The 19,349-nt window shown below is 44.2% G+C and overlaps 1 protein-coding gene across 1 annotated transcript in view; it reads left to right on the plus strand.

Annotated features, from left to right (window-relative positions):
* Window positions 1-12,405, plus strand: part of LOC144123372 (neurotrimin-like) — a 135,510-nt gene extending 123,105 nt beyond the window's left edge. Inside the window, exons 5-10 of the mRNA XM_077656215.1 lie at window positions 2,653-2,781; window positions 6,628-6,915; window positions 8,098-8,160; window positions 9,617-9,727; window positions 10,420-10,515; window positions 11,957-12,405. Of these exons, the coding sequence (XP_077512341.1) occupies window positions 2,653-2,781; window positions 6,628-6,915; window positions 8,098-8,160; window positions 9,617-9,727; window positions 10,420-10,515; window positions 11,957-12,057 (788 nt within the window). The 3' untranslated portion in view covers window positions 12,058-12,405. The remainder of the gene's footprint in view (window positions 1-2,652; window positions 2,782-6,627; window positions 6,916-8,097; window positions 8,161-9,616; window positions 9,728-10,419; window positions 10,516-11,956) is intronic.
* The last annotated feature ends 6,944 nt before the right edge of the window (window positions 12,406-19,349 follow it).

The raw sequence follows: 19,349 nt of genomic DNA on the forward strand, positions 1-19,349 counted from the left end.
GAAGGAGTAACGAGCTTGATGCGCTACTATATGGCGTTATTTAAAACTTCAGCAATTTTCTTTTTTTGCTTGTCGAGCAGAAATTGGCTCAATGAAGGATAGACAGGAAGATGCAAGTAGCTTGCTGGAAAGACATTAGTATTAGAGGCATTGTATACTATTATGCTCATTAAGCAATTGTCCCGAGTTCGATCTCTAAGTTAACAGGACCCTGTCCTTGCGTCTTCCAATCTATCAGCCTACATGCTATTACTACTCCTTTTCCCGTCAAAACTTTCCTGTATCCAGCAATTGACCGCCTGTGTCTTGCCCCCCCCCCCCCCCCCCCCCCTGCAGTGGGTTTTACAACTGCATATAAGCGTTGGTTATATAACGTAATGAGAATTCAAAATAAAAAGTACTCATCAAGCATGGTACGCACCAGCCTGTGCCTCCTTTAATACAGTGCCTGCAGAGTCGCACCCGTTCCCACAGTACTGCAGTTATCAGTCTCTTTAACTAAGCGATCCCGTGGTGGCGCGAGCCTGTTTCATCACCTCATAAGCTTCGCTTTTTTCAGCGCTATTTTAGCGCTAATACTAATGCAGATAATACTCATGAGTGCTCAAAATGCTTTGCATGTTAGAAAATGTTCAGAAGATTGTTGCAAATCTGGCAGAAGCATCAGTTAGAGGGTAGTTGGGCGTTGTGGACGCAATTGCACTATGCTATTGCCCCATTTGGGAACGAAAACAGGAGAGGATCAAGCGGCGAAACAAACCGCTGACGGGGCCGGAACTGTAATACAAAAGGCGCTGCACCAGTGATACCTGCGTACTGCTTACTAGCAACTTACTTCCTTAATAATTTTGGTGCAGGCTACCTGCGGAATCTATAAAGACCACTATGCAATAATAATGGAAAACTGGTTTCGACCACCCATCCTTTTCTTATGCATCCTCTATAGAAAAGCAGAGAACACTTCGTTATGCGAGATTTGTGCCGACGCGCAATTGAAAAAATATCGTGCATGGAACTTTTCGATTGCTTCGGCAGGATCAGTAGAAATAATGCCGTTATAAATTTTGTGCTCGCCCTCTAAGGAGGCCTGAAAAGGATCTCTAACGGGTCAAAATGAGGAAAAAGTTACTCGTTGTTCCCATTCCTATACCAATTCCCACAACCCATACCCTATATTCCACTTCCCATCCCTTCATCCCATCCCTACGTGCTACTTCCCAGGGGAGATCATGGGAGTATCCCCGGGCCCACCCGTCCCCCGGCTTTGGACCTCTTTAGTAGCTCCTCCCCCTTTTGTTTTATTTGTCCCGCCTTTGAGTGGCAAAATCACAAGTACTCCTGGGCCCCCTCTTGCATATTAGAATTGAATTAAGCCTTTGTATGAAAGTGGTGCAGGCAGGGGCTACTATTTTTCATTCATTTATTTCGCCCTACTATACTTGTTGTCTACGCTGCTATCTAGGAACTAGGTTGCTCACAGCATGGTGGAAAGGCTGTGATGGCGTCACAAGGTCACGTGACCTTTCTCGACCAATCAGTGAATTCCGTCTTAATTTCGTCCCGTTTTGATATGACGATAACTCTAATGCTATCTCATTCAAATTTATTCTCTAAAAACTGCGGCCGCCGCTGTGGCTCAGTGGTTATGGCACTCGGCTGCTGACCCGAAAGACGCGGGCTCGATTCCGGCCGCGGAGGCCGAATTTCGATAGAGGCGAAATTCTAGAGGCTCGTGTACTGTACGATGCAGTGCACGTTAAAGAACCCCATTTCCGGAGTCCCTCACGCGACGTTCCTCATAGCCGGAGTCGCTTTGGGACGTTAAATCCCATAAGCCGAACCAAACCAAACCTAAAAACTGCATTTTAATTTCAGCCCATCGTGGTTGAAATAACTTCTGATGGCCTAGCTCTGTTAGGCCAGGATATACATAGCAAAAGCGCGGACACTTCTTCATCGGAAGAGTGCATTCTCTAGATGCGCCTTTATTCATGTTTAAAGCTTGAGCCGTCGTGGCGGAGTGGTATAGCGTCTCCGCCTCAAAACGCCAAATGCTCTGGTTCGTTTCCGAGCCTCGGCACAGGCTCTTTTCTTTTTTTTCAATGAGTATGCGGGGGGTTTCAGTGACTCCCATAGATGCTGCGACCGAATACGTTGGTTCGCGGTCAAGCGCAATCTCTGTTAAGGCGCGTTTAAACTCCGGCGTAACGCGCGCGCTGCACGGCGACGTCATGTCGGCCAAAGCGAGACCCTCTATACTCCAACTGCGCTTGACCGCCGACGCGTTCGGCGGCTTCGGCGCACTCTGACCGCACTGGCGGAGACTTGGAGCACGTCTCTATTTCGCGCCGAGTGCGCCAGCCGCCGCCGGCCCGGCCAGACCGGTTCGGCTCCGCGGCGAGGCACGCGTTGTGACGTCATGTGCCTCCTCGGAGCACCGCCGCGGTGAAATCGTAAGTTCGCGGCCAGTAAAGCTTGCGCTTTAAAATATAACCGGCGTATGCCGACCATGTGTGAAGATCAACAGCACGGAATTTATAAAAAGTACCTGCTGTACTATCCCTTTGTTCGTTAAAGGGTTTGATGCGTCACCTGCCGTTGCTTTTAGTGGCGTGCTTCTTGAAACATCAACAATACCTGTACGTGCTGCAGTGATGACGGTGGAAGGCGAGTACCTCAACATCAGTCAGGTCAACAGGGAAGACATGGGCGCCTACCTGTGCATCGCAAAGAACGGAGTTCCACCGTCGGTCAGCCAAAGGATACTCCTGCAAGTCAACTGTGAGTACCAGGCAGCAACATGAATGGCGCATCTTTGGTACTGTCTTTTCTAACTGAAGAAAACCACACAATAGTGGTTGAAGTATTTATCACCGGAAGCAAGGCTGAATTTCAGTTGATGCTGCAGATAGCAAGTTGATTCCTACAGAGAAGGCCTCTTCCTACAAAAAGTAATAGTACAGCGCTAAAAAAATGGATGTAATGAAATACAGGTTACTTGTTTGCGTTAAATTTGGACGCAATTATTTGAACCCCCCGTTCAAGCTTATTCTGTCCAGATGAACACTGTCCTCACGTGCAAGTGGGAAGGTTCCCATGAGTTTAGTATAATCACATAGGTCACGCATAACAGGGTAAAGGCCGACTCGCTGACACTGCAGCCCCACGATAGTCGTTTGCGGCAATAGGGTTCGATATAGTAAAGCAACTCTGTAGTGCTTTCATTTACATTACAGCCCGTTCCCTGAGAGTAGTGCTCTGTCCACATAAGATTTGGGTTTTTGAGCGCAGATATACACATTCGGTCTCATTTTCTGACAGATGAGAGAATTCGGTACTTCTCATAACGTCAGGGCTTCTTCACAGCAAAGCCGAATGTAATGGAGATTTCTCGCAAAATTTTCGTGGAACAAAATTCTGAAAATTCCGAGCCAATACGCTCGTTACATGTTCGGCAAATAGCTATTTAGCTCTTAGACTTTTTACCGTGACAAGAAAAATTATTCTCGAGCTTTCTTCTCAAAACGTTGGTCATCAGGCAGCACGCTTTGAACAAAGTCAGCAAAGGAGTTAGGCGGCAGAAAATTAGCGCGATAATTTTCAGTTTTTCTTTCAATTGCACAGCTTGAAGGATGCGTCAGATTGCCAAATGATGCGACACAGCCTTGAGCGCCTCCAGCTCACTCTCTGCCAAGACTTTAATGTAGAGATGCATTCTTGACCTATACCTCGCAATTTTTTGAGCGCACAGAGAAAAGCCCGGACTTCTACTGAAGCTGTCCCTCTAGAATATGACAATGGCTCTGGTTACCTCAGTTCTGGTGTCTTGAGAAATGCTAGCTCATTTTTATACTCTTTCTCAAATGCGTTAAATGAAGACTACAGCTGAATCTGTCCCTTTTATCACAGAGTCGTTCGTCCGAGTTTTATTCATCCAATATGTTCAGCCTATACTGAATGCTGAACCGCTAAGCTTCGGCTTTTCCCTAAACATTGCATAAAATGTAAGCGGTGATGCATGCCAGATTTTCATCCAATTTTGCACTAATGCTTGCGTCAGCCCTACGCGGCCGCGTTTGGTCGTCCATGCGGCAAAATCACACGAATAAGAATTCAGGTCCATGCTCGAGTGAATAATAGTTAGGCCTACACTGCATTTAAATGCCCACGTACAGCGTAAGCTGCATGTATGACTGAGAGGGTGAAAGTACAGGTAAGGGATGTTATCTAGATTATCATAAAAGAATGAGAGGATTGGGAAACGGAAGAAGTAGTCGACAAATAAACCATCACGGAATACCGGCCTTTCTATAGGTAATCGTTGGGAATGCATTTCTTCGCCATTTGCGCCCATAGCTTAGCGTGTGTACATGTAAATTTGTTTTAGTTTTCGTCGTCATAATTATTCTTATACTGCAAAGCTTTATCACAAGCCATTTTTTTTTTAAACATAGTTTGAAACTGGGCAATGACACCTTTAAATCAAGCAGCGAATTGCAAGTACTTTTATGCAGAAAAATATCAGTTATCTTGAATAATAAATGATTTCTGGCGACGTCCAATTTATATACTTGTTGCATGCTACGATGCACCGAAAATATTGCAGTAATTATTTTTTTTTGCGACAATGTTACCGCTCCTCTTTTTTAGCATTAAATATTTATGCTTTGTCGAAAGCTCCATGCAGTGCTTTTGAGTGGAGCCCACGGCCAAGTGTTAATATCAAGAGACAGGTTTATTCACTCCGCTTTCTTTCTATCTATATTTTGTGAGTTTGCTCGAATAAGGACGCTCCAGAAGCTTCCTCGAGAACTTGGGCTGTAACCTTGTCGATTACCCAGAGCTTCCTCATCACGCACGTCTTTCAGTCTTTTGTAAAAGGGGCTTCTCCTGAATTGTATCTTTAGACCGGCGGAGCGTGCTTTGCAAAAACAAATTTTTGTTATGACGGGAAACCAGGAAGTCTTTAAACTTGCAGAAAATGTAGTAGCGCACCGTCGAGAATGAAAGCTTAGCATCCGCTACTATTACGCTGTGGTCAATACCATTTTGCAACGTTTTCTACAAGCGCGCTGATAATCGCTAAACTTGTTAGCGAAGCGAGTCTTTTCAATTATAAGGCTGCAGGGTGTTTCAAGAGCCAAGCTCTCCTCTACTTTCTGTCTGGATACCGTAATTACACTGCAGGATAACAGCGTCAAAGAAAAGAATATATGAAGTAAGGTAAAGTTTCCGCCAGTGCCAAGCTTCAAAGCCTTGCAGTTCGGCATGCCTGGTACTTGTCTACGAGGAGGTTATGTGCATGTAGCTGAAGTCACCGTCATACCGCTTGATTCCATTTTCCTTCACATTCTTCACGATTTTAAATGCCACCAAGAAGTTCTTAAAGTAGTTAGGAAATTTACTGCAGGTGTCACCTGATTGCATCAACAGGTTGTGGGTGAATGGTAATGGCTACAGTTTGAAGTTAATATAATTATTAGGGTCACAAATTGGCCGTCTAATCTGCGCAGCTGTCTCTAATAACAGTAGAAAGAAGAAGGGGTTAGAACTGATATAACTGGCTGAATTCAACACCGCAACTTCGACCTTTAAAATGCTTACTCCGATTTGCGTGCGGCAGTATAAGCACAGGAGTGTCATTTGGCTTGAAGCATTAGGAAAGGTAAGCTACTTCAGGCAAAAGAGATCACACCTGCGCAGGGGGGCCGGGGAACAGTGAAGACTAGCCGCAACAGCGCACGCAAGCAATCTGCGCGCGGAGATGTCGTAAGGAGTCTGTCACGGAAGCCACGACAACGATTTGCAAGTCAGCTAACAGCAAAGTACGTCATGCATTACTGCTTAGTCGCGTGTTAGAAGGTGTCATACATTCCTTGCATAATCACACTCGTAATGTAATGTCAACACCTAAATCTTGCGTTTAGTGCGCACAGGCAAATCACTGCGTAGAGTGAAGCCTGACGACATCGAAGAAAAAAAATTGGAGGAGACAGTTGAGCTTTGCCTTAGGGTTATGTCGTTGTAGCTTTAGTGGCTCAACGGCCACACATGCGGAATTAGTCATTCTAGACTCTACATTCATAGATCCTTGGGAGTCCTTATACCAGTCCTGGCGCAGTGGTGCGATGTCAGGTGCTGCTGTCATCGGTTAGGCTTGTGCGACCCAGGTTGCTCCTCCTGGGCAACTTCTCGCGAGAAATCATTAATTTAACTGCCACCTGCCACGGTGGTCAGGTTCCTCACAATCCGGTGGGCAGGTTGTATAGTGACGCCAAAAGGTTACATGACCCAGGTTATTCACCTATAGGTTGATTTTCTGGGAATTCTTCGCTCACAACGCTGACAAAGACGCCGACGACGACGCCAAATTTTCGGCGCAACTGGAGGCTTAACGTGTCGCATTAAAACATTGTTGATAGGGTTACCCAGAATCACAGCTAATCGGCCCAATATTGGAAATGTAATGGCAAAGGCCGGTCCTACTAAGTACCAGAGTGAAACCATCCATTTCCAATACTGGCGATTGCCTGTGCTTCTTGGTGTGATAATGAGAGTTCGCAGTTCCCTCCACGTGTTGTGCTTGCACGCTTCTCACCCGCCTTTTTCTGCCACGTGCCTCTGTAGTCCGGCCCAAGATCCGCGTCTCGGAGCAGTTGGTGGGAGCCGCAGTGGGCACCTCGGTGTTCCTCGAGTGCGTGGTCGAGGCCTCGCCGCGGCCCCTCACCGCGTGGATTCGCGGGGACGACCAGATCCTGCTCCGGAGCAAAAAGTACACCACGTCCGAAGAGGTCGACTCGTACCGCATACGCATGCGTCTCCAGATACACGACCTGCGACAGTCTGACTATGGCCGCTACAAGTGCCACGCCAAGAACACCTTCGGCGAGAAGGAAGGCTTCATACGACTGCACGGTGAGACACCTATGCTCAGGAGACTTTTCCATCGTCTTATTGCGCACGTCTCTTTACGGTCACCGTTCAGCTGAAGCGCTCTGTTGTGCAGTGCGTGGCTGGTGTACACTGGATCCGGTAATGTCCCTTCGGAAGGCGGGTGGAAATCACATATTTGCATTCCTATATTTAACCAGCCAGTTTAACATGCAACCACACTGGTTCCGAGTTCATGCTAGGTTTATTTAGACGCATAAACAGCTCATCATGGCGTAGTTCCACCTTTAGGATGTCATTTAAATCTGGAACTAACCAGACTTCTCAGCGTTCAGAGAATAGGCATAGGTTTTAATACGTTGCCAAGCAATATAAGTTATTAATTGTAGTGGAGGTGTATGGTAATCGTGTCTAGGACGCTGCTCACATTTTATGTAATAGTACGAATAGCTGCGCTACCACGCTGAACACCATCAAAAGAGGGTGAAAACAATTGGATGTCTCCCCGTACATAAGGCGAGCAATTAACTGTAATGCGTCGTCGGCTCACTTGAGCTCTTCCTAATATTTCGCAAAAAACGATTTGACAGCCGTTACGTTTAGCTATGCCATGAAGCATGAAGGTTTTTGACAAATGTCGTACATTTAATTTGTGTCCTTTTTCGTGAAGGACCAGGCGGAAGCCTTTCATTAAACAGCGACAACACGCATGTGCAACGAACTCATTAAAACATAGACAAATTTCAGTGAATAACTCAGTAGCGTCAAGGAAAGCAGTAAAAGTATTGGTGCCGGCAGTAAAGGCGTTTAAAAGTCGACCGTAATTCAGGTAATTATTCGCTCTGGATGCGTTCCGACAAGTTAGACATATGATGCGATTGCGTTCTTCGCTTTGTCATGTAGAGGTAAAAGTGGCGGTAATTCTCTTAGCATAATTCTCGTCAGCAGTAGCATATTTTGTACGGTTGCGCACAGGACACAAGCTAGTAGAACTAAAAACGCTGCAAAAACTCCGAGAACACAAAATCCTTTTTCTACGCTTGTGGCACAGTGTTTTTGAACTCAATTGAAAGTCTAACTTTATACAGACTGAAGAAATCGCTGCTGAAAAAAGAGGATAACGTTTACATTATACAGTTTTCAGCATATGCAGTATAATAACGCCGTATGCAAAAAGAGAAAGACGTGCAAATGGTGCTCTTGCAGATATACCTCATCCGACCACTCTGGCCCGACCGACGCCAGCAACAGAGGCAGTGGTTCCCAGAAGTAAGCTCGCCTTTGCTACGGTTTCTGCGATTCCGCGTCTACGATCATCTAAGAAACGTGTTTATACAAGTTATTCTAGGTAACACTTTTCAGAATAAAAAAAAACAAAAAACAAATGACGAGCTGTTAACGAAAGCTGTTTCCGTACTCAGGTTATGCGAGAAAGCAGGCGCAAAGTGAGAGGCCAGTTGTCGTCATCAACCCCTTAAATAACAAAATAGATTAATAACCTTTTTACCCCCGCGGCTAACGTATATGTTTACATTGGTAGCTTAGAGGCTGTCGCATTCTAAGGCTTAAACAGGGTGAAATGCCTGGGAAATGGGTCTTTGACCCCACATTAAACAAACGAAAATACCTTATGCCATGGCACTCTTTGGCCGCAGATTCCCTTGCGCCATTAAAATTACCTATAATAATAATAAACATAACCATCATCAAGACTGCTGCATTTGGTAGAGTTCTAGCGCGAACGGGTTCCGAGATATTCGGCCCTAAAGTGTGGACTGAGTTGCATACAAGACGGTGGCAATCAACACGAAACTACTTCCTAGTGTGGCGCAGCTGTTGCGTAGGGCGTTTCTCCCATTTCAATTAGCCGAAAATGAACTGGAAGTAGTTATCAGCTTGACCGGTCGCTGAACGCTGTTGCCAGACGAAGGGCAATCCGAAATGCCACGTGAAGTCTGGACGATATTCACGCTGTCTGTCACCGCCTTCCATGCGCAATTATAAAGATCGAGCTAAAAAATATTGCGAGGAAAATATCTCGGAACACTCGAGAGCTTGGAGAATTTTACCAAAGATTGTAGTCTAGGAATGCTACCATATCTAAGTCTTCAACATGAGCATGCACATAAGAACCATGATTGAAAAGTTTATTAATCGGTTTTAAATAATTAAGAGGTTGAAAGCGACAATTATCCCTAACTTTCTGAGCGCCTGCCCGCATAACCTGGATATCAAAAACGCTTTTGGGTTCTACTCATCGTTATTTTTTTTAATGGGAAAGTCTAATTTTTGAACACTGGGTATTTTACATACACGTCCACACGAAGGGCAGCATGTTAAAATTAACTAAATATAAAATGTTAATTTAAAATGTTTATTCTTTTTTTACATTTTCCATCAGAGTATCTATCAATTCTCTAGGACTAATATACATGCCGACGGCAAGCGAAGCTCATGTCTACGACGTCCTATGTCAGCAATCATTGCTGCCATTCGCAGTAGAAGGCAGCATTTATTCCTTATCTTTGTTAAGAGTGAGGCTTGACGGTTAGCATCTATCTGGTCATCATAAGTAATGACGGCAATGACGGATGGTGTGCTGGTAATACTTTCTTTGTCGTTGAGATTCCTGAGGTGCTGGTTTCTCGCATATAAATATTCCCGCAGAAAGAAAGATTATATGACACCTTACTTCAGCCATCCATCTTCTTTAACTCGATTTCAGCCAAGGTGTCGGGCCGAGATGACCTGCAGAGGTTAAGGGCACAAGCGGACCTTTCGATAACAGCCACAAAGTCGTTCCTCGACGAGAACGCCCAGGACTCTCCGCAGCCCGGTCAGTTGAGCGGAAAAACTTCGACTGTTTTTTTTTTTTTGCATTACATTCGCTTACCGAAGTGTGAATGAGAAGTTCTGTGCCACTGTGGAAAAATGCTGCTGCTTTCGAGACAGAGAATATTGAGTGACATTGAATGCTTTCTTGTCATATATATCAACGAAGATGAGGTACTTATCTAAAACGGCCATGAATTTGCACAGCACTGAAGAGGGAGTGAAAAAGCGCCTTGAAAAGTTGGATGTAGCATGTTTTAATTGAGAACAGAAGAAACCTGCTTGCTTATTCTCAGGTTCAAGTTAGAATAATGGATAAGATGACGGAGTTTATTCGGGTAAAACTCTGCACATTTTACATTGTTTTAGACTGAAGATTTGATACAGAATTACGCGTTTAAGTTGCCCATCCCCCGGCAACAACTGACATATTTTAGCTGTGCAGATTTATGGTTATCGACGTTTTCTGCATAAACTGTGGTAACTTTTCGTTTTGTTACTCTGAGGATCATCCTAATGAAGGAACAACTTGCATTTTTGGTTGGTGCTTAGGACATGGCCTGCTACAGCGAGCACGGAAAAAAACTTGTACAAAAAGAAATGGAAATTTTTGCAAGCACTCAGGGGAATACACGAAGTGAAATTGTTTTGCAAGATACCATTGAAGCGATAACGGTATCCGTGGGTTTTTTACAGGCGTTGGACTGCCTTCCAATGAACAAAGCCGGTCAGGTCACAGACCACTTGATCGGGTGCATTTCGAGCCGCCAGAAAGAAATCGAGGAGGAACATGTAAGTCAAAGAAAGCCCAATTTCTTATAAGAGACATTTTAATGCGCTAACACTAAATGCTTCATCGGGAAAAAATTGGGTCATCGGTCATAAAATTCTCCCATTGGCTGGAGGGAAGTGATGTCACGAGGCCGGAAATGACGTCAATGCCGGTAAAGGCGTCAACAGCTTCGAATGCTATTGCATTTACAGCATATAAGGTAATTAGGCGTTCCTTTGAATGCTTTGTTTGTAAGCTGTAAGGCAGCTGGACCACAAATTTAGAACATCACAGGATTAAACACGCTTAAAGAGAGCTTTTCGCTTTCATCTTTCGGTCTCATTAAGTTGCGTGAACGGAGTAAGTTTAGGACCCTGATGTCCAGAAAACCACACGGGCATTGGACGCAAGAAGAAGTATACAACTGAAGGGCTGGGCAGTCTTGCATTAACAGGCACGAAGAGATCAGACTGAGCACACGCCGGCGCTTACACTCCGCTGAGGCGTCGCCCCAGTGAAATCTTAGAGGTATTCTTTGTGAATGCGAAGCATACACCGTAGCGCACGAGCATATTGCAAATCTGAGGCAAGCATAATTAGGGGTTAGGATATGTTGACGAACCGAAATGCAAAGCACATGAATTTTTTTTTTCCTTGTTCCGTAACCAGCCGATGATAGTACCGACATTTTTCCTCTATGTAACTGTGCTTTAACACCTTCATTCTTTTCTATGTTCGGTTAAAACTGCTGAAAATATAAAGCTTTACGTTACTATGCTCAGCTTTTTTTTGTACAGCAAGAAGATGAAGAAATTTTTTCAAATGTTTAAATTTCGAAGCATTTCGTCACGATCTTGATAGACATACATAGTTTGTCTTTCCTAATACTCTTGTTGAATAATTTTTTAAAAATCAATAAATCGTGACACGCAACTCCGGCACTTCACGTTTTTATCTATGTACTACATAGTGTCTCCTTTTCGATGCATGGATATACATCTGAGTGTGTTGCATGTTCCAGCCTCGAAATTCATTCCAGGTGGGTTAGGTGCTAGTTCTTGCGCATTCTGTTAGGGGCTCACGGCCTTGTACCGCTCACGGCACAGGACGCAACCTAACGTTTAATATCTGAGGGGAGACATGCATACTGATTTCATCCCGTGGATGCATCATGGCTGTCATTTCAAACTGTGCATCAAAGTTCCGAAACGTTTCATACAACGCTTTACTTCACGCCATGCTCTCACCCGGAAAAAAATAAACTCTATTAAACATAAAATACGCCTTGATAGATGGTTTCTGTAGGAGACTGTTTCCGATAAGTTCAGGTATGTGACACACATTTCCAATTCTTGCCTTCGCTTCCTTTCACATAGTCGCTCAGAGTAACCATTGCAGTAAGGTGGATGGTACGGGCTAGGTGAACGGTGCTCTTGTATAATTGTTTTTTTCTTTGTCTAGCATCAGGTTCGTCCATAAACGTCCCAGGCTTCCGTTGCTGTTCCGGCCAGCAGTTGTTCTGGAGCACGGCGCTCCTCTACGCTTACCGGTGGTCCCTCTAGGAGTGCCTGCGGAAGTGTAAAAAAAAAAAAAGCGACGCACTCCGCTGTGTGGATTGAGGACAATCCTTCAGCGCTGATGCCTCACGCAACGTGCAATAGCCGCAGCAGCAGCGACACGCCAACGACCCAAAGCGGATGTGGTGCTCAGGACTCAAACGTCGTCACTCAAGGACCGGGCTGAAGAAGCACTCCTGGCTGGTGGTGTCCACCCTTACGAGTTTTCCTCCTGCGTTTACGTGGAGCGTGAATGAAGTAGTCGGCTGGCACTCGTTGCCACAGTTCAAGGCATGAATGGTATTGTGCACGAAATGTCCGAAGCGTCGAGATGAATAGCGAAATAATTACTTTTTTTGAGCTAACAAGAATAAAAGCGCAACAACACGACACAAAGAAGGAGGGAACCGACAGGACAGGCGCCTGTCCTGTCGGTTCCCTCCTTCTTTGTTTCGTGTTGTTGCGCTTTTATTCTTGTTAGCTATGAACCAACATGCCCCGGAGAGTGTTTTACTGAAGTACTTTTTTTGAAGTTCATTCTTAAAGGGAAGCTTAAACGGTTTTCAAATTGCATGAAACGCTGTGGTTGGGAAAAAGGGGCTTTGAAAATCATGTGTGTTAATTTTTTTCTCGATTCTGTTCTCAAAATGAGCCGCAACCCCTTGTTAAAAACCCGCCGCCGACACGCCCTCCTCGCTTCCGGAAGCCCCGAATGGGGGGACGGAACTGGCGGAAGTGACGCCATTCACGGATAGTATGCCGGCCGTCCTGCTTTGCTTGCTGCTTTTCGGCCTGCGCCTTGGCGAGCGACGGATCCATAATTTGCAAAACGAAGTTCTCAAGCCAGCTGAAGCAACGCGCTACTCAGCAACACAGTCGGTGCTGGCCGGAGGTCCCCGTAGATGACGTCACGACGATCCCGGGCGTTCGCTCTGCGCCCTGAGACGCTGGTGCCCGTTTTCTTCCAAAAAAACAGCTTTGTGCGTTCATTTCCGCCCTTTTCGAATGCGATATTCTTTTTCAGCGGACTAAAAACTACAAAATGCCGCATGGAACTCAATTTTCTCGAAAAGTGCTTCAGCTTCCCTTTGGCATTGTCTTCACTAAATTTCTAAGTCATTCATTTAATTTTGGAAAGCATCATCATGCTGGAATGCTGGAAAGCATCATCATGCGGTTTACTTTAGAACATTTCAGTGCGTACCGTTAACGTCGCACTGTCCTGCACCATTCTACTACTTCTTTTTTTTTTTCTTGTAACCTCCGTGCTCTGTAATGTAGGCACTACGAGAAGTAACTGTTGTACCTTATATTTAACATTATGTTTACTTTCCAGTCAAATTCTACACGTTGAACTAAACCCAAATAAAACAAGTTCACAATGGCCTTCCAATCCCATATCAAAGATGTCAAATCAGCTTCTGAAAGGCCTTTATCGCTGCTGATTCGGAAACACTAAGATTTAGTCGCATTTGAGTTTCTTTTATTTACGATATACAAGGCATTTAATGTTATTGCTTGTCTGGGCTAAAGTAATTTCTCCTTTTCTGTCCTAAACTAAACACGGCATGCTACTTCCGATTCTCACGGCCCAACGCTAACTAAACAGTAACGCTGCATGTTTCTAATGCTGGAAAGATTTTCAAGCATTTTCACTCAAACCTTGTCACCTATTTCGATGCTATTCAGGAGATAATTCCAAGAAAATGGTCTTTTATTCGATGCGGAATAAAAGACTCGTGTTTATCGAGCAGTTTTTCTGTTTTCATTCAAGTCTGACGTAACCGCTGCGAAGTCAGTGCGCATGAAAGTGGTCGCATAATTATTTCAGCAAATTTAGGCGCGGCCAGAAATAACCACTGAAAGAAATGGGAGTTTAAGCTGCCACCATAATGCATCGATTTGACGTAATGTGGCAATATTACATTAAGCATCTCGTGTATGTAGATTTTTCTGAAATTTTTTATAGCAGGAACAATTTGCCGAACAAACCAAAGGTCATAACAAGCGCAAATAGAAAATTTAATGAAGAAGAAATTTTATCTTCTCGATGACATGTCTGTAAGGGAAATGAAACTCGCCCTCGATGAACCTAGACTAAGCTCAAAGTCCTTGGGAGAACAAGATCTGTTTGCTTTAGCATTTGTGAGCTGATGGAGCAGCGATACCGCTTCTCTGCTCCTCTCGAAGGACAAGTTGAAATCGATTCGCAGGCTATGGCTACAGAAGAAATAAATTCGCGAAAGGGCTGTTGATTCTAAAGTTGCATAAATTGGGTAAAACCAGCTTAAGCGTAGAGGAATTGTAAGGCCAGTTAGCAACCGCCTTTAGTAGTCAATATAATTGTTGGTACAGAAGAATTCACAAACTGCATGCGAAATTACCAGGGATTAAGATATGACGTACATTGAAGGCTGAGTATAAAGGAGTCGTGAACAGTATGATGAAAAACGACACGCGTTCAAGAGCTTTTAGCCATAATATCAATGCAACGCGTATACGGCAAAAAAAAAAAAACTGGCATAGAGTTAAGATAAAATAAAGACTGCACTTCGCGCAGTATCAGTTTAAAAGATTTCGACTATCTCAATACGCGATCACACTGCTTTGTAAAATGCAGTCTTGAGCCACCGTCCAATATAATACGACGGTTTGCAACACATAAGCTCAATATTCATGATGACTTACAGATACCATTCTCGTTTTCATTTACACGAAAGAATAAGAACGCCAAAAAGACGTTAGATGTTTCCGTCTTGCACTGTTAAACGCGAACTGGGCGTTCTTGTTGGTCACAACGAGTAGAAGAAGCTACGGAAACTGCTAATTTATTCCTTTCAGAGGAAGTGCTTTATTACTCGCAAATACAAAACGCTCCAATTTTCAGTCTGTCTTGCTTGTTGGTAGGGATGCAGCAGGGCTCTTTCGAGTTGCATTTCTTCTAGTGAGTGCGGGTCAAAGCCAACTAAGCACTAAATTTGAATTGATTAGTTCCCATTCATAGATTCACATTCGTTAAGTGCAAAGAATGTTGTACTACACTGTGCGAATTATGTGCATACTGTCAGTTTGATGCTAAGCAATATTTGTTATTCCTGGACTAAATATGGTATAACGCAGCGAAGCGTCGAGAGATGTCATTGGGCACGAAGGAAGTGTCGATTAAAATAACACGTGTAGTAAGGAAAGTACATATCATGGAGCGCACATACGGGCGTACGCGCTAGCATATCGATAAAACTTCCGGTTACAATGATAACATAAGCCTCTCAATTAAAGAAAGAAATCATGCCAAAAGGAGGCGAGAAGAAACTTAATTTAGCTCCAGCCGCTTGCCTGTCTAGGCTATGCTTCTTGATTTCATGCTCATAATCTGATTCAGTCACACGGTAACAAGGTTATTTTTGTCTTCGATAGTTTCTTCCCAGCAATGCTTCTTGCAGAATTAATGCACCCACTCATGCGGTGTCAGCATTCGGTTCAAAGTGAAATACTTTTGCTGCTTAGAATGCTCCAGGAAGCTTTAGTTTAAGAACTGTGCTTCTGCTTCGGCATATTTTCAAAAGCCGTCTGCTCTACTACAACGCTGCGTTTTTTTTTTAAATATCTGGCCTGAAATACCGATTTCTCTAACCATTTTGATACAAAATGTATTTAACCTTCTATAGCAAACACCGAAGTCTATGAAGCGCGACCGACAGGCAATGGAAAAAGCGATTCGTATAAAGAAAGCACCGCAATGGGTTAACTAAAGAAAGTAACTGATAAGCTGTCTTTTTTTTTTTGCCACTCCATTGTAAGCACTGGTCGATTTTTCACCAAAGCTGTATATGTAACATATAACCGAGTTCCTGTACAGACTATGTGGAACAAAGTGCTGTTGGAGTTGTCGTGCGCACATGTGCAAACGTCATGTTTAGAGAGCATATTCTATAGAGTTGATGGTGCCGACCGCAGGCTCATCGCGGGTTTCCAGTGGCTGCCGCGAGAAGCGCCGTGGTCGCTCCGACTGTACATATCCGAGCTATGTTGAACAAAAAATGAATAAAATGGTTATACAAAACAACAAAATAAGACGCTGTACATTAACACCTTGCTGTCCTGTCTTGTTATTCGTTCCGACGACCTGAAGAATCCTTGTTTCAAATAAACCTGCCTGCGGCGCAGATGAGAGGTGAGTGGCCTGTTTGAACACAGCTAATTGTTTCAAAAAATGGAAACCATGGCTTTGCAAGTTTAATTTTTTTTTTGTTGCAACCGACGAGTGTATACCGTATGTGCTGGCAAGAAAACTTTGCAGAGGCCTCGATACGTACTCAAACGGATGCGTAAAACAAAACATACGTTTTCTTTTGAACAGCATGTTGTTTTAAAGTAAGCAGACATGATTAATGACCAGAGAACTCTAATGAACATTGACACCGTACAATTAACGTGTTACTGCGGCGTTCGGAAGTGAAATGTAATTTTATTAAAATACCAGTGGCGTCTTGTGATAGAACTGCGAAGAGGAAAGATAGTTTTATTTACAATTCCGGAAGTACCGCACAATAAAACTCGCCAATGAAGGAAAAAGAACTCAGAATCCAGTAGAAATGCAGTGCAATAAAAAACATAGCATGGAAAACAGATAACCTTGCCTTGTGCCTTCACCGCCACGTACTACTCCCCGCGAGCAGGTTCTTTCGTGTTGCGATCTTCCCAAGTCGACAATAATAGATGAATAGGCCTCAGCGGAGCCGTAATGAACGAGCACTACAGCTGGAAATATCTTGTGGGGTGCCAGATGCTATAAAGAAGTGTCCTATTTCGTATTTGGTATTGCCATATTAAAATCCTTACTTAAGGTCTGGGAGGTCTTCCATGCTCGACTTAGCTATATAATCTCTTTTTTTGTGTGTTTGGTGTGGCATTATTTCAGACCTCGAATAACTGAGCGGTCGATGCCGGTGGCTTTTCAAATGGTGTGTATGTAGGAAAACGAATCGACTACGTCCGGAGCATTAATAAAAAAAGTGTGTTCTCTGTATTACTCGTCTATCGAGGCTTCTGCAATGTTTACTTGCCACCACCTTTGCTGTACTAAAGTCGGTTGCTGCGGCAGGTGATTCAGATCAGGGTCATACAGGGGCGTGAGAGTGATGAAAAGTGGGTAAGTCAACCTTCCGTAGGTTTTTAAAAGAAGAAAAAGTTCTTATTTTTAATAAAAAAATAGCCGTAAATGTTTTTCGAAAAACGTGAGCGCAGACGCGACCATAAATAATTCAGGCCAAGGAAGGACGAAATGATTTCAAGGTGAGAAGCCAAAGCACCGAAAATTACGTAGTTGGAGACTGTTGTCATGCGCAATCAGCCGCTAGCCTTAGTACGGTGACCCACGCGTAAGACGATTCCTCCCTGACCTGCAGTCCCAAAACCTTCACCGCATAGCTAGGCGGACTCCTTCAAAGTTCTGGGGCCGCATAAAAGACACTTGCCTCCTTGGACACGCTGAGGGCTCGAGCCAATGCCGTTCCTTTTCAACGGGATAGGGAAATCGGGATAGGGAAGGAGTTCTTGTCTCAAGAGCTTGATAGTGCCCCCAGAGAAGATAAACGTCACACCAGTCTTATTGCATGCCATCGGCATTTTTTTTGTTGCAGCACATTCGAGCCACAGAGTATACTGCTGTAAACCATACCTTTAATTACTTTGACAGGGGAGTGGAGTTAAGTGAAGTCCCAAACCTTGAACGTAGCGGAGGGAGCTTTTCTTTAAGTTTACACACCACTTACGTGTTTGCTTAACGATATGTCTGAATTCTGTCAGATTTCGTTAGCGTTTTTCTCTTATGAAGGTGTCGCAAGTTCCCGACGGGTAGCACTTGCAGGACGGCCAGTAATGCGATGGAAACGTATCATTTGTGCCGCAAGTCGCAGTATACGCTAGGTTTAAAATCCAAATCTTGTGCACTTCGTTGATCACAAATATAAAATTCAAACATAGATGCTTCATTCAAAGGCGCCACAAGGGATCGCATTACTGTAATTTGTGAGCCATGTAATAGACATACACCAGGAGCATTAAGAAAACCTTGCTGGGCGTCCAACTCAAAAACGTCCCAGAAGTCAGCTTGAAACATTGGTTTATGTGACATCAACTAAACCAATTTAGCTAAACCTTACACTGAACAAAAAGATAAGTAGCTTTTGTGGTTGTTCTGATGGAACGTTCAGAATTTTCTTGGCCTTAGCAATATCCTTTATATTCTTGACCACATTTATACCTTAATCCTGATAAGCTATTCTGAATGCAACAGAACGTTGGGCCAGTGTTCTGTATTTCCGCGCATGCTCTTTCATGATGCTGTAACACATTGCCAGATCAATAGTGGTGATGTTCCTACAGAGATTCCTACAGCGATTGCTCTCCCCTGGAACGCTTACCTCGAGGAACACAGACGTCGCTTGCCTGCTGAGGTGGTTGAGATTGCCCGTGGAGGTCTCTGGCGCTAACAGGACAGAGTGTTCCGCTAAACCTTGCGCCGTGCTAAGCACGTACGTACCAGAAGAGCACGAGCCTTCGCTTATATGCAGTCTTCGCTTTGCCTTCTTGCTCAGGACCTTTGAAGCTGTCTTAAGCCGCGGATTCATTGCTAGCGGCAGTTTGTGGTGTGTTTCCGGCACCTGGGTGGACGATGCGTTTTCTTCTCATACGTTATAATGCGCAGCGAAGACATGAACAAACATAGAGACTGCACACTAGATTTACAGCGCGTCTTTAGTTTTTCTCGGTCAAAAGGCAGCCCCGGATCTCCGCAGTCTTATCAGGCAGCCCTGTATCAATGGAGCGATACGTTACTTTCTATACCTAGAAAGACACTGCAGTTGTACTGATGAGACGGCATGAGCTCTCCCTGATAGTTGTGGCAGTAAAAGCGCTCTAAGCCATCTTTCCCAAACTGTTAAATAATTTAAATACGTTAAACATTGCATTGCAATTGTCGCAACGAACCAGATTAAATAAGGGCTTTTATTTTGTTATTTATACTTTTATTTTAAATAAATGCCTTGCTTTAAATAAATACGTCCCATAAAACTAAAGCGAGCAGCAAGGCGCAATTTGTACTAAGGGACATTACACTCCAGCGATGTGGCAAAGCGTTATAGGGGTTGGTCGTCTCCATGCTGTGTCCTCGTCTTCTGCTGCACTACCATGCGTTTACCGCCCAAGCACCAACAAGCCCAAAAAGCCAGACTGCTTTCAAAACATAACATAAATGTTGGACAAGAGTGACTGGCAAGTTTAAATTAATGGCG

The sequence above is a fragment of the Amblyomma americanum genome, chromosome 3 (genome assembly GCF_052857255.1).
Source record: "Amblyomma americanum isolate KBUSLIRL-KWMA chromosome 3, ASM5285725v1, whole genome shotgun sequence".
NCBI lineage: Eukaryota > Metazoa > Arthropoda > Arachnida > Ixodida > Ixodidae > Amblyomma > Amblyomma americanum.